General features: G+C 59.3%; 1 protein-coding gene across 1 annotated transcript; it reads left to right on the top strand.

The window, feature by feature from the left end:
* The first annotated feature begins 4,998 nt into the window (after positions 1 to 4,998).
* On the top strand, positions 4,999 to 6,556 carry GALR3 (galanin receptor 3). The gene is made up of 2 exons (XM_047066411.1): positions 4,999 to 5,357; positions 5,767 to 6,556. The coding sequence occupies exons 1-2, from the start codon at positions 4,999 to 5,001 to the stop codon at positions 6,554 to 6,556; spliced, it is 1,149 nt and encodes a 382-aa protein (XP_046922367.1).
* Positions 6,557 to 14,295: the final 7,739 nt, after the last annotated feature.

The raw sequence follows: 14,295 nt of genomic DNA on the forward strand, positions 1-14,295 counted from the left end.
CCGAGAGCGGATGTTAACGGATGACTCGGGGTCCTTCCATAGCGCTCCTTCCGAGGACTACTGGCCTGCTGATCGGCCAGCAGGGGGCGCAGCGAACTCAGGCTCCGGCTGCTATCGCCCCGCCCCCTCCACCATCCAGGGCTTGGCCTCCCAATTGTTTGGGCAGCCCGGGAGAGCCGATTTGCCGCTGCCAAGGCCCCGTCCACCCTTGTCCCCAACAAAGGCTCGCTGCTCCCCTAGTGGACGTGATGACAACCCCCTTCCCGCAGTCGCTGTCCCTGGTCCTTGCCTCTCCAATTGGCCTCCCCACTCAGCTTTATGGGCGCGGTGTCGGGCGCCGGGGAGGATGGGGGCTGATTCACGGCAGCGCCAGCCTCGGCGTGGTGTGGCCTCGGGAAGCACGCACCTCGCTGGGGGTAGGGCAGGGAGGGTGAAAAAGGACCTTCATTAACAACAGGGAAGTTGTCTGTCCTCTCTGTCCCCTCGCACCTCCGTCCCAGCCCTCAGCCTGGATGTCAGAACGAACGATCTGGGGGAGCTGCGGCCAATTCACTGGGATTCTGGGAATCCTAGCTTGTGGTCTAGAGGAGCTTGAGGCTGGGAATCAGGAGCTCCGGGGGCTGGGAGACGGCAGGGCAGAGAAGAGGACTGCTGTGGCCACATCAGCAGCTGGGGTATTTGCAAGCCGCTGCCACAGGGTAGTGGACCCGGCGCGGGCGCATACAGCGGAGCCCTGGCGCCAGCCCCGGGCCAAGCCAGCAGCTTGATGTGCGCGATCTGCATAGGCCGGCGGATGAGACCGGGTGGCCACAGCCGGCCGCGGGGCTACGCGTCCCGGCAGCAGGTGTGGCGTATCCAGCGAGGCCAGAACGCGGGGCCCGGGCCCACCCGCCAGTGGCGCAGAGCACGCGCCGCCTCTTCCAGGGGCTCCTGGGCGCCCCCGCTGCCATTGCGCCCCCCGGCGGCCGGCGGAGGCAGCGGCAAGGCCGCAACACCCCAAGCCGTTTTGCCGAAGTAACGCGCCCTGGCGTCAGACAGCTCGCGGGGCTGCGCCGGCTCCCGTCCGCCGCCGTCCAGAAGGGCTGGTAGGAAGCAGCAGCAGCAGCTCTGGGCTCACGTGTTAAGGCCCACTGGTGGCGGCCCGATGCCAGCGACAGGCGGCGCAGGGCCGCAAGGCCGGCCAAGGATCAGCCGCACTTCTGCCTCCTGCGGGCGGGGAGCTTGAGAGACCGCTCTCACCGCGCGCTGTACACGTCCTCCGCGTTGGGCTCCAGGTTCAAGGCTCCGGCCGCCTGGAGCAAGGTTAGAGGTGGCGCCAGGGGTGCGCGGGGCTCGGCCATGACCTCGCGTACTTCCTGCCTGCCCCGTGGCCGGCCCTCTGTGGTTCCCTCGGTCCTCCCGCTTTCCTTCCTTCGCTCTGGCTCTATCAGCGGCTCGGCCTTGACCTGCTGGGAGCTCTTGCCCTAGTTCTGCAGCAGCCCGTCCAGAGTCCTGCCCTGGGCCCGGGGCGGGGGGGGGGGGGGGAGCCTTCCAGGCTGGAGGCTCCTGAGGGGATGGCGGGGGTGGGGGTGGGGGTGGGGGGGTAGTGTGTCAGGGCTCTTGAGGGCTTTCCGGGTTCAGGGTGGTTGTAGCCCTCTGACAGTCAAGGATTCTAAAACTTCAGCACACTGAGGCTAGGATCCTACAATGCTGCCTTTCAGTGATCATATTCTACACTTTTTTTTTTTTTTTATTAAAAAAATTTAGGGGGCGCGCCTGGGTGGCTCAGTCGGTGAAGCGTCCGACTTCGGCTCAGGTCACGATCTCGCGGTTCGTGAGTTCGAGCCCCATGTCGGGCTCTGTGCTGACAGCTCAGAGCCTGCTTCTCTCCCTCCCTCTCTGCCCCTCTCCTGTTCACACTCTGTCTCTGTCTCTCTCTCAAAAATAAACAGTAAAAATTTTTTTCATTTAATGTTTTTATTTTTATTTAATTTTTTTATAAACATTTTTTAAATATTTTTATAAAAATATTTTTATTATGTATTTATTTTTAATGTTTATTTTTGAGACAGAGCATGAACGGGGGAGGGTCAGAGAGAGAGGGAGACACAGAATCTGAAACAGGCTCCAGGCTCTGAGCTGTCAGCACAGAGTCCGACGTGCAGCTCGAACTCACAGACCATGAGATCATGACCTGAGCCGAAGATGGACGCTTAACCGACTGAGCCACCCAGGCGCCCCTAATGTTTTTATTTTTGAGAGAGAGAGACAGAGTGTGAGCAGAGGAAGGGCAGAGAGAAGGAGACAAGGTATCCAAAGCAGACTCCAGGCTCGGAACTGTCCGCGCAGAGCCCGACGTGGGGCTCGAACCAAGAAACTGTGGAATCATGACCGGAGCCAAAGTAGGAAGCTAAACCGACTGAGCCACCCCGGCGCCCCCCCCCTTTTTTTTTTAAGTTTTAAAGTTTCTTTATTTATTGGGAGAGAGCACACGCACAAGCAGAGGAGGGGCAGAGAGAGAGAGACAGAATGTCAGTGCAGAGCCCTGGCTTGAACCCACGAACTGTGAGATCATGACCTGAGCGGCAATCGTCAGTCAGATGCTTAACCAACTGAGCCACCCAGGCGCCCCACATTCTACACTTCTAATTCCTTCATTCAATTCTGATAGCTCTGAATTCCGGACAGTCTAGGTATGATCCCTAATATCTTCTGGTTAGCGAATGTCTGCTTCCAAAGATTCGGGGATGCTCTGCTTCTGGGGTAGGTGACATCAGGCTTTCAAGAAACAACCTCTGAGCGCTGGTGAAAATCCCTGGGGTGTGGGAGGAGCTAGCCTGAAGAGTCGCTTCCCCAGCTCCTTGGGCCTTGAATGCAAGTCCTGACTCCATCAGGGTCCCCTCTGTTTTCTGTCCGCTTCCGCAGACTTCCTATTGACGTCCCCTCCCCCCAACCTCCCAGCTTCCAGAAAGACATTCAGTCCCTGCCGCCTCTTCTCTCCCTTCACTTATTGCAAATTGTCTTCTGCCCCCACTACACGTCTCCAGTTTACCGACCACCTCATTGTCGTGAAATCCAGTGTGCCTCGTCCCTCCAAGGGGCTCGTCTCTCTAACCTTCCGGAAGCATTTGGCCATGTGGCCTACTCCTCCAGGAGTTCCAAGCAGAAGCCCACGCGTGACTGACTGAATTACCCAGCCATTTCCCAAGACCAATTAACCTCTCTGCCTTTTGCCCCGACAAGAGGCTCCTAACGGGTCAGGCATTAAATCATTCCCCTTCCGCCCATCCTTTTCACCCCAGGCCATAATAAACTCATTATAAACGAAAACGCGCAGATCCTGTCCCCACTCTAAAATTTTCACTAGGTCCTCATTGCCCTCAGGCTAAAGCCAAACTCCGCATGGGCACAAAACCCCTTCGTCTTCAGCCAGACTGAATCTCTGGAACGAGCGTAGGAATGCTGATGGGCCCCGGGATTCCAAGGGCCTGGGAGAGGAGTCCCATCTGGTCTCCAGAAGAGAGACTCCTATTCTGGTTCCCTAGCCTAGGACACTCCATTCGAGATGAGGAATCCTTTCTGAGCTTGGGTTAGAGCTCTACTTGGAGCAGGGAGGGAAGATGGAGTCGTTTAGGCAGGAGGTGAGAGTACCAGCAATGAATGGGCTGGGCCCTGGACACGGAGGGGTTAACTCCAAAGCGACTCTCAGAGAATCAATGGGTTACTCACTGCAGAAAGAGGAAGAAGCAGCGCAGGGAGGCAGAAAAGAGCTGGGCAGAAGAGCATGCCACCTGGGGGAAATCAGGGACAGAGGAGGAGGAGCGGGAGGAGGAGGGGGAGGAGGCAGCGGCAGGCAGCGGCTAGTGGCGACTCCGGAGGGAGTGCTCAAGTCTGGCTCAGCAGAGGAGGTGCCTTAAAGGAGAAGAGAGAAGTGGGAGGCAGACCTGCACCTGCAGGGAGGCGCCAAGGGGCAGCCACTGAGCCAAGAGGCAGCCTCAGCCTGACCCGTTCACCCAGGATCAAGCAGGGCCCAGTGCCCAGAACTGAGGTGGGTGTTGCCTATTCGGACCTTCAGGGGGCTTGCTGCATGCTGGGGACTGGGGGCGCAGGTATTCCCTTTCTTCCCTCCTCCCTGCCGCTCACCCAGCCCCCCCCCCCCCGCCGCCCCACGCCCTTAATTTGTCCCACCATCCCGGAAGCCCCAGGCACGCAGGGGGATCCACAGGTAGTAGCCGATGTGGACCGCGGGGTGGGGCAAGGGTGAGAGCGGGCGCAGCTCGCATAAATGCACGCGCGAGTACTTGCACGCGGTCAGAGGCACCACCTGTTACAGGCTGTGGGTGGAGCACTCCAGCCTGGGAGTCAGGGCACCACGGTGGCAGCAGCCCCGATCTGCCACGCCAAGGGTGCTATTCAGCCTCCCGTGTCCCCTCTCCGAGTGAGCCTCAATTTCCTCCTGTGCAAAGAGGGGGCAGTGACCTATACGGTTTTCCCAGCTGTGCCACTGTGGGGCTCTCACCAAAGCGGACTTTGCAATGACTCAGGGATACCACCCATGCTTTGTTGCCTTTGACCCACGTCCAAGAGTCCCCCCTGCGCTTCAAATCCCCACGGGGAAATAAGGTAGTTAGATATACAAGCACCTTGGGTTGGAGCGGCCCCTCCCCCATCCGCCGTGTCCTCACCGCATTCTGCCTGGAGGCGCCCACCTAGTAATCACCTTTGTGCCCTGAGCCGTGGGGGTGTCCCCGAGCAAACGGAGAAACCCACCTCAGACACCTACGTGACTGCCAGGCTTGCCCCGTGGGTCTCAGTGGTCACTCTTGGCTCTGTCTCCCCACTCCCATCCCCATCCCCCATGAGCTTCCCGCCCCCCCCCCCCCAGACCTGGCCAGGCCCAAGCTAGGGGCCGGGATCGATCGATCGATCGATCGAGCCCCCGGGGTCACGTGACCAGAGCTGGGGGCTCCTGCCTGAGCACTCCAGCTTCTTCTCCCCAGGTGCCCGTCGGAGGGAAAGATGGCTGACGCGCAGAACGTCTCGCTGGACGGCCCGGGGAGTGTGGGGGCCGTGGCCGTGCCTGTGGTCTTTGCCATCATCTTCCTGCTGGGCACAGTGGGCAACGGGCTAGTGCTGGCCGTGCTGTTGCAGCCCAGCCCCAGTGCCTGGCAGGAGCCGGGCAGCACTACGGACCTGTTCATCCTCAACCTAGCGGTGGCCGACCTCTGCTTCATCCTGTGCTGCGTGCCTTTCCAGGCGGCCATCTACACACTGGACGCCTGGCTCTTTGGGGCCCTCGTTTGTAAGACGGTGCACCTGCTCATCTACCTCACCATGTACGCCAGCAGCTTCACGCTGGCCGCGGTCTCGGTGGACAGGTGCGCTGCATCTGGGGCCCGGCTCGGGTGGGCTGAACAGATCTCTTAGGAAGGAGCACACCCCGCCAGGGTGCGGTCACACCTGCTTTCGCGGTTCGACACTTGGGGTGCAACCCAGGCTCACTCTCGAGCTGACGACCCCCCCCCCCCGGGGCAAGCCCCTTCCCTCCGAGCCTCTAAGCCAACCCGGCTAGGGGCCAGGCACCGCTCTAAGCGCCTGGCGTGTGGGTTCCCTTCACCCCCGCAGTCCACCCTGCTAGGCTGGTCGCGCCGTCGCTCCGGCTGTCCGGACGCGGAAGGCCAGGCCGCCGGCCCAGAGGTGCGGCCGCAGCGTCCACGCGGGGGCCAGGGCGCGGGTGTGGGCCGCCCGCCCTCCCGCCTGCCCCGCTGACCCGGCGCCCGCCCGCAGGTACCTGGCCGTGCGGCACCCGCTGCGCTCGCGGGCCCTGCGCACGCCGCGCAACGCCCGCGCCGCCGTGGGGCTCGTCTGGCTGCTGGCGGCCCTCTTCTCGGCGCCCTACCTCAGCTACTACGGCACCGTGCGCTACGGCGCGCTGGAGCTCTGCGTGCCCGCCTGGGAGGACGCGCGCCGGCGCGCCCTCGACGTGGCCACCTTCGCCGCCGGCTACCTGCTGCCCGTGGCCGTGGTGAGCCTGGCCTACGCGCGCACGCTGCGCTTCCTGTGGGCGGCCGTGGGCCCCGCGGGCGCGGCGGCGGCGGAGGCCCGGCGCAGAGCCACGGGCCGCGCGGGGCGGACCATGCTGGCGGTGGCCGCGCTCTACGCCCTCTGCTGGGGCCCGCACCACGCGCTCATCCTCTGCTTCTGGTTCGGCCGCTTCGCCTTCAGCCCGGCCACCTACGCCTGCCGCCTGGCCTCGCACTGCCTCGCCTACGCCAACTCCTGCCTCAACCCGCTCGTCTACGCGCTCGCCTCGCGCCACTTCCGCGCGCGCTTCCGCCGCCTGTGGCCCTGCGGCCGCCGCCGCCGCCGCCGCTGCCGCCACGCCCGCTGCCCCCCGGGCGCCCGCCGCGCCCACCGCCGCGTCCGCCCCGCCACCGCGGGCCCTGCCGGTTGCCCCGGGGACGCCCGGCCTCGCGGGAGGCTGCCGGCGGGCGGCGGCCGGGGCGGGGGGCCCGGGGAGGAGCCCGCCCGCGTCGGAGAGGCCGGGCGAGCCTCGTCGGCCCCGGGACCGGAATAAACCCGGTCCTCCTCCACTCTGCCAGATGACCGTCTTTCCGTCATTCCGCTTCCCCCCCAGGGCACGACGGCGACGAGGGGACGCGCCAACGCCAGGGGTCCTCTGAGACGCACTGGCCGAGCTGGGGCCCCAGCCCCCGTGGATACCCCTGGGCGGTGAAATTGGGTCACCCCCGCGAAGCGCAGCCCCCTGGCCAGGCAGCCCCCAGACTCTGTCCACAGCCGGTCTGGCGGGAGGGCCGTTCCTCTGCCCGCCCTTCCAACCCGGTCAGCACCTTCTAGGCCCTGCTTCCTCAACCACCCTTTGCGAAGCCGCTTCTCCCTTCCAGGCTGTGTGGCCTGGGTAATGTAACCCTAGCAGCTGATTTAGCAAAGAGTCGTGAAGCATTTTCTGTGCATCTTACGCGGTGCCACGTTCTTCAATCTCATTATCGAAGCAGCTTTGCAAGGTAGATACATAATTAGTTCCCTTTCTGCAGATGTAGAAACCAAGAATCAGAGAGGTTCAGTAATTTGGGGGGGGGGTCTGTCTGAGTCGGTGGAGTGTGTGACTCTTGATCTCGGGATTGTGGGGTGGAGCCCCATGCTGGGTGTAGCAATTACTTAAAAATAAAATCTTCAAAAAAAAAAAAAAAAAGAAGAGAAAGAAAGAAAGAAAGAAAGAAAGAAAGAAAGAAAGAAAGAAAGAAAAAGGTTTAGTGATTTGTCCAAGCTCACATAGCTAGTGTTTGGCAGAAGTTGGATTCAAACCCACCGCTATTTAACTTTTTCTGCTCAGTGGAACGGCCTTCTCCACTTTGGGGGCCTCGGCTCTCAGTTTCCAAGGTTTCCAAGGTTTTCCTTGGTTCTTCCTGACTCCTGGTCCTGCATCGGCCCTCTTCCCTAAACCAGCAGCTCCCACGTTTGCCTCGATGTCTGGAAATCTCAGAGAGTTCCCAGTCCTCTTCTTTGGGACAGTTCTGTTCAGTACTCGGGCCGGCAAGTCCTGATGGGCTTGTCCCAGCTACCGAGTCCCAGGTCCACGGCCTGACCCAAGCCCCTTGCATTATTTCTTTCAGCCATTTGGTGCTCCCAGATCAGGTGAGAAACGGAGCCCCACTCGGGTCCCAGCTGGCCTCCCAGCAGTCCCGGCTGCCCTGTGGCCCCCACCCTCCCATCCATGCACACAGCAGGGTAGTCGGTGACTGTGGAAACCTCCTAATTAACCAATAAATCAGTCCTGACGGTTGCAGAACTACCCAGTTCCCTCCCTCCGCCGCCGCCTCACCACACGCCAATAATATATATTAGCTTCGGGCTGAGGCCTAAGATCTTAACGGCCTCCTCGTCCCCCTGGCACGTCTCCCGGCTGCCGGGCACCCTGGGAAGGTCCCTCACTGACAGTAGGCGGCTGCTGAGTCCTCCTCGCTGCCTGCCACCTGCCGCAGACCCAGGGGTCAGTGTCGGTCACTCTTCACACGGGGAGGCTGAGACCAGCTGGGGGGAGTGGCTGCTTCAAGGGCCCAATCGCAGGGGCCTGACACCTGGGCCAGCGTCCCTTCTCGCACATGTCTGCTAAGGTTCCCACGGCTGACTCAGGCCACAGCAGTGGGAGTGTCTCCGGGACGGCAGGGGCGCGATGCTGCCCGCTTCTGCAGCACCCAGCGCGGCCTCTACCTCCCTGAAGCCCTCACTCACAGCTCCGCTGGCTGGCCTGTGCCTCGCAGACAAGAGATATTACCTCCCTCTTCAGAAGGGAAAACTGAGGCTCCAGGAGACGAGGTAGCTCGGTCAAAGTCAAATGGCAAATTCGCGGCAGAGCTGGGATCCTAACTGGGCCGGACAGAAGGCTCTCATGGCAGGCCAGGCACTGGGAGAACATCTAAGACTATCTGAAGTTCGCCGCGTGACAATGGTGAGTCCCTACGGAGGAGAACGGGGAGAGGGGCGCCTGGGTGGCTCAGTCGGTTAAGCGTCCGACTTCGGCTCAGGTCATGATCTCGCAGTTCGTGGGTTCGAGCCCCGCCTCGGGCTCTCAGCACAGAGCCTGGAGCCTGCTTCAGATTCTGTGTCTCCTTCTCTCTCTGTTCCTCCCCTGCTCACGCTCTGTCTCTCTCTCTCTCTCAAAAATAAACAAAGACTAAAAAGAAATTAAAAAAAAAAAGTGTCTGACTTCCACTCGGGTCATGATCTCACTGTTCGTGAGTTGGAGTCCCGCGTCGGACTCAGCGCTTGGGATTATCTCTCCCCTTCTCTCTCTGACCCTTACCCGGTTTGCTTGCTCTCTCTCTCTCTCTCTCTCTCTCTCTATCAATCAATAGAAGAGGAAGCCCAGAAGCCCCAAGTAATGGAGGACAGTATAGCCCAGACCAGAGTAGGCACAGAGCAGGTATTTGGATACTTGAAGAAGGAGACGACCCTTTCCTTCCTTCTTTCCTTTACCCTCCAAACATTGAAGTGCTTTGCCTAAAGCTATGCCACGAGGGGGAGACAGAGAGGGCAGGACTTTGACCTGGTCCCTGCCTTCCAGGAGTTCTCAGTCTAGCTGGAGAGCCGAATATCAAAAGAAGAAACGAGAGCACCGCGTGATGGGGCCATAACAGGAGAACACCCACAGTTCTGAACGGGCGCAGAGGAGGAAACTCCTGCCTTCCTGAGCAAGCCAAGTAGGAGTCCCACAGGAGTTAACGCGCATGTAATTATCCCATGTAATATGCATCTTCCTAAAAGAAAGGTGAAAAGGGCCTGCCAGGTGAGCAACAGCCCATGCCAAGGCTGGTGCAGCTGGGAGCGGTCGCGGGCTTGCGCAGCCGAAGCAGGGCAGGGTGAGGCCTGGGAGGCCAGGAAGCTGGGTGCAGTGAGATCCCGCAGCCTCCTGGGCCAGCTGGGGAGCAAGAACTTCATCCTTCAGGCAGGTGGTGATGCCATTGAAGGGTTTCAGGACGGGCCCCGTCAAGCATGTGGTCAAATAGCCCCCAGCATTTCTGTGCAGAGGCTGGGCTAGAGATGCCAGGCTGGCAGCAAAGAGCACTAATCCAGGGGGTGCTCCGCGAGCCCCTGGCCGGGGAGGTTGCCGCCAAGGGCCTGGCCTAGGGCTGGGAAACTGTTGTGCCCTGGATTTGTCAGGAAGATCGGTGGCCTGGTGCTGGGCTCGGGCCTGGCCTCGGAGGCTCCTGGGTCTGCTTCAGGGGGCTAATGAAACGCTTGGAAGATAGTCGTAGGATTTCGGTTAGGAGAGAGCTGGGAGTCCTGTAGGGCCACAGGCAGGCGCCGGGGGCTAGAGGACAGGCTGAATGAGCCCTGGCCATCCTCCGAGGCCCAGAAGAATCCACCAACCCGAGCCGCCTGCAGGATCTCAGGCTGAGCCTGAGGCAGCCTGGGGGTCCTGGCAGGAGCTTAGTTGGAGGGAGGTTTGAACTCTGCAGTCTCCTTCCCTTCCTATTTGTGCAAACCTCTTAGGGATGGGCCCTCAGCGCTCATGCCTTAGCGCCTGCTAGGCACAGACTTCTTCTGCCAGAAAAAAAAAAAGGCAGAAGCATGGGGGTAGGGGGGAGCCCGGAAGACCGTAACCCGGCTTGGGCAAGCAGAGAAGACTTCCCAGGGGAGCTGGTGCCCAGGCCAAGTCCTGAAGTGGGAGTTAATTAGGGCAGATGGCAAAGGGAAAGACGGAAGAACACCCATGTGCACGGGCCACCCGGAGTCAGGCACAGCGTGAGGGGCCAGGGGCCTGGGACAGGGTACGGGGGAGCCTCAGCAGGAAGGGAGGTGGGAGAGGTGGGGACAATTGCAAAGGATTCTGTAAATGTTGTCTGAAACTGAGGCTGCCCTTTGTCCTGAGGGCAACAGGGAGCCACCCAAAAGGTTGTAAACAAAAGGGTAAATTTACCAGATTTACCCTTTAGGGAACTTTCTGGCTGCAAGGCAGGCTTTCAGGGGGGTGGGGGCAGAAGGGGGGGTGGGGCAGGGAGACCAGTGAGGAGACTGGCGTGAGAATCTGCATAGATGAAAGCATCCACGATGTTGACAGTGGGTAAGGAGGTATGGACAGACAGGACAACCGCTTACAAGGTATAGTCATTGGGACTTGGTGACTAAATGTTGGGGGGTGTCCCAGATGACATCCCGGACTTCTGGCTTGGGCTACTGGGGGTGGCAGTGGGGATAACAGGGGCACAGGCTTGAGGGGGAAACGTGCTGAGACTTCAGGGCCATGGGGGGGGTATGGTAGGGGGTGTCCACAGGGCACCTGCTACGCTCAGGCCTTGGACTTGGCCCTGGATTGTGTCTCATCTGCTTTAGAATTTGGAGATGGAGAAACTGAGGCTCAGAGAGATTAAGTAACTTGCCCAAGATCACAGAGCTAGCCCCAAACAGAGCTGGGTCTGCCTTGGGCCTGATTTCGGTTCCACGGTCTTTAGAGAGAAGAGGCAGGAAGGGGTTGGCTGAAGCAGAGGGAGGAACTTGAATGTGCAAAGGTGACCCCCAGCCTCACCCCGCCCTGTGTAACAACTGTAGCCAGGGCTAAAACTCGGTCCTGGGGAGGGTGGGCCAGGTGAGGGCCCTGGCACAGCTACTGAACCCCTCGCCCGGCTTCAGGCTGGCGGGAACAGCGTCATCTATCAACTTCGAGGTGTGTGCCTGGGGACATAAATGCCAATTAACCGCCCCGAGACTTCCTGTTAATGAACATCAGTTCCTCAGCCCTGAAGCAGGGCTCATTTGTGAGCCGCTGGCTGGATCCAAGAAGGCACGAGGCCGGAGAAACAGGCGCTGCAGGGGTGGGATTGTGTCCGGGGTGAGAGGACAAGACTCTGATTTATGGAGGCATCTGCTTACCGCCAGGTTGTTTTAGGGGCTCAGGCTCTGTGTAGGGGTGATACCGAAGCAGGAGGAGGGGTGGCATGGAGGGATGGGGGGGGGCAAGGGTACCAGCTTGGAGTACCTGAGACTTAGGGGCCATTGGGGGGTATGGTAGGGGGTGCTGGGGAGGGTGCCGGCCCGAGCATCTCGTGGACCTGCCAGGTCCAATCAGAGAGGCGGCACAGCGCAGGGGTCAAGGCCCGGACTTTGAGGGGCGCCTGGGTGGCTCAGTCGGTTAAGCGTCCGACTTCGGCTCAGGTCACGATCTCGCGGTTCGTGAGTTCGAGCCCCGCGTCGGGCTCTGTGCTGACAGCTCAGAACCTGCAGCCTGTTTCGGATTCTGTGTCTCCCTCTCTCCCTCTGACCCTCCCCCATTCATGCTCTGTCTCTCTCTGTCTCAAAAATAAATAAACGTTAAAAAAAAAAAAAAAAAAGGCCCGGACTTTGAGCCACACTGTCAGGTTTGAATCCTGGCTCCTGCACTTCACGTCTCTGACATCTCTCTGCCTCGGTGACCCGCAGGACAGAGCTCTGTCTGAGCCAGGTCCCAATCGAGGCAGACCACCCTGGGTTGCTCACTGGCTGCTACCAACTGTATGCGACATTGTCAGGGCTTCCCAGGCAGGTCCCCGTCTCCAGCACACCCCTCACAATCGAGCTGAGGAGGCACGACTTACCCACCTGTGCCCCTCTGGGCGCGCTGACCACCAAGTGCTATCCTCCCAGGCTTTCGGAGTGGGAGAGAGTCACCAGGCTGGCATGGACCAATCACAGGGACAAGAGGACACCCTGGTGCCTGGGCTGGGGCTTCGGGAAAGATGCCTTTGCTTCCCTGAGCCTGTTTCTTTATGTATAAAACGAGTTGATCATACCTCCCTGAAACGCTGAGGCCTCAGTGTTCACTTGAGAGCGAGCCAGTGTCCGGGGGGGGGGGGGGAGGGTTGGGGCTGTGTGTGATTCCCTTTGGGAGGCAGAGCTGGGGCGGGGGCGGGGAGCGAGGGACTTTGTTGGGATTGCCCGGGCATCAGTCCAGCTTCCTGACCTCCTAACCTTGCCTTGGGCTCCATAGCTGAAGCAGTCTGGGAAGCAGACTGGTAGGAAAAGGGCCAGACCCTCCCTACACCCGAGACTGGTCATGGAGACTGAGATGTCCCCTAGTAGAGACCATCGTCCGTTCATCCCGACTGAGTCCCGGGGGACACGGGTGGACATTGGCACTTTGGAAATCTTGGCAGAGATTATGTTAGACCTGGGCTGGGCCCCGGCAAGCTACTTCCTCTCGCTGAGCCTCAATTTTGTGCATCTAGAAAATGGCGGCAGCAACATGTTGGCTATCTTACATTTTCTAGCAAACACTAAATCAAAGGACTTGTATTAAGGGCCTGCTGGCACGTAGTAGGAGCTCAGCCAATGTCCTCGCCCTTAGTTTTAGGAAACTCTGCTTCTGAGAAGGCTCTAATTTCAGGCATGGTGGAAACAGCGCGAGCGTTGGGGGTGGGCCCAGGTTGAGCCCAGCTGCCCAGTTGGATCCCTCTGGCAAAGCCGTATTTTTTCCTCGCCATCAAAAGCAGTAGCAAGGCTAGTTATCTCGACGGATGGTTGTGAGAACGTGTGAATATTCTTCTCCAAGCACTTAACCTCTGTTTGCCAGGGTTTTTGTCCTTTTGTTCACTGCTGTATTCCCACCTAGAACATTGCCTAGACCATAGCCAGTGTTCAATAAGTATTTATTTTATTTTATTTTTTACATGTATTTATTTTTGAGAAAGAGAGACAAAGCGTGAGCGGGGGAGAGGCAGAGAGCGAAAGAGACATAGAATCCGAAGCAGGCTCCAGGCTCTGAACAAGCGGTCAGCACAGAGCCTGATGCGGGGCTCGAACCCACAAACTGTGAGATCATGACCTGAGCCGAAGTCGGACACTCAACTGACTGAGCCACCCAGGCGCCCGGCAATAAGTATTTCTAACGTGAATGAAACGTGAGGTATAAAGCAAAGGACCCGACCCCGAAGGTGACATCAAAGGACGTGGATTTCTTCTTTCTGCCTGCCCCCACATCCTCCCCTCTTCCTGCTCCACAACCCCCCACCCCGCCCCTGCCTGCAACTCAGTAACTCCCAGAGCAGCGGGTAATAGAATTAACGCCTGTGCCCGTAACCTCTGCAGAGTTCCCCATCCTACCCCCCCCCTGCCCAGCTCAGCCAGCTTAGGGCCCACTTGTGTGCTTTCTGACTCACGCCAATGTCTGGCCCTGACTTTGACTGGCTGGCTCTTCAGACAGACTTGGGGTTGCAGACATTTCCTGGCTGGAAATGGGGTGAGGCAGATTGGCTGACTGTCTAGCGGTCTGGCAAGTGTTTGATGACTGGCCTATCGGGCTGGGGAGGGAGTGGACCATAGCCCCTTCACTCGTCCCAGTGACCCATTCTCCTGGTTTTGTGGCTACAGGGCCAGGAGTGGGTGGGTGAGGCCAGGAGGAGGCTGGAGGGATGCATCCTGCTCTCCAGGTGGGGATGGCTTGGTCCAGGCCAAGGACTTTTTAGGAGTCAGCCAGTGAGTCTCTGTCAGGCTGTTCTAGAAACACCTGAAGTCATCTCAGGGCAATTTCATAAAGTCCCAGAACCCTCCACCCTCTCAGCTCTGCCAGTGCAAAGCAGGCTGCCCTGGGAGATGGCTGGTCTCAGAAGTACCTAGGTACCCAAGTACGTAGGATGCCCTTGGCAGGTCTCCTACCCCTTTGCTCCCTAAGTTCTTTTTTTTTTATTCTTTTTTAATTTGTAAGTGTTTATTGTATGTATTTATTTTTATAAATTTTTTTATTTATTATTTTTGAGAGAGAGAAAGAGAGAGACTGAGAGCAAGCAGGGAAGGGGCAGAGAGAGAGGGAGACACAGAATCGGA

The sequence above is a fragment of the Lynx rufus genome, unplaced genomic scaffold, assembly GCF_022079265.1.
Source record: "Lynx rufus isolate CCGP_SWC_20201006 ecotype Redwood Valley unplaced genomic scaffold, mLynRuf1.p SCAF_7, whole genome shotgun sequence".
In the NCBI taxonomy this organism is placed as follows: Eukaryota; Metazoa; Chordata; class Mammalia; order Carnivora; family Felidae; genus Lynx; species Lynx rufus.

What these genes read in the sequence shown, in the direction of transcription:
- GALR3 (XM_047066411.1), top strand. Translation starts at nt 4,999, where the DNA reads ATGGCTGACGCGCAGAACGTCTCGCTGGACGGCCCGGGGAGTGTGGGG. An exon ending in GCCGCGGTCTCGGTGGACAG is followed by an intron (nt 5,358 to 5,766) that starts GTGCGCTGCATC and finishes GCCCGCCCGCAG; the next exon opens with GTACCTGGCCGTGCGGCACC.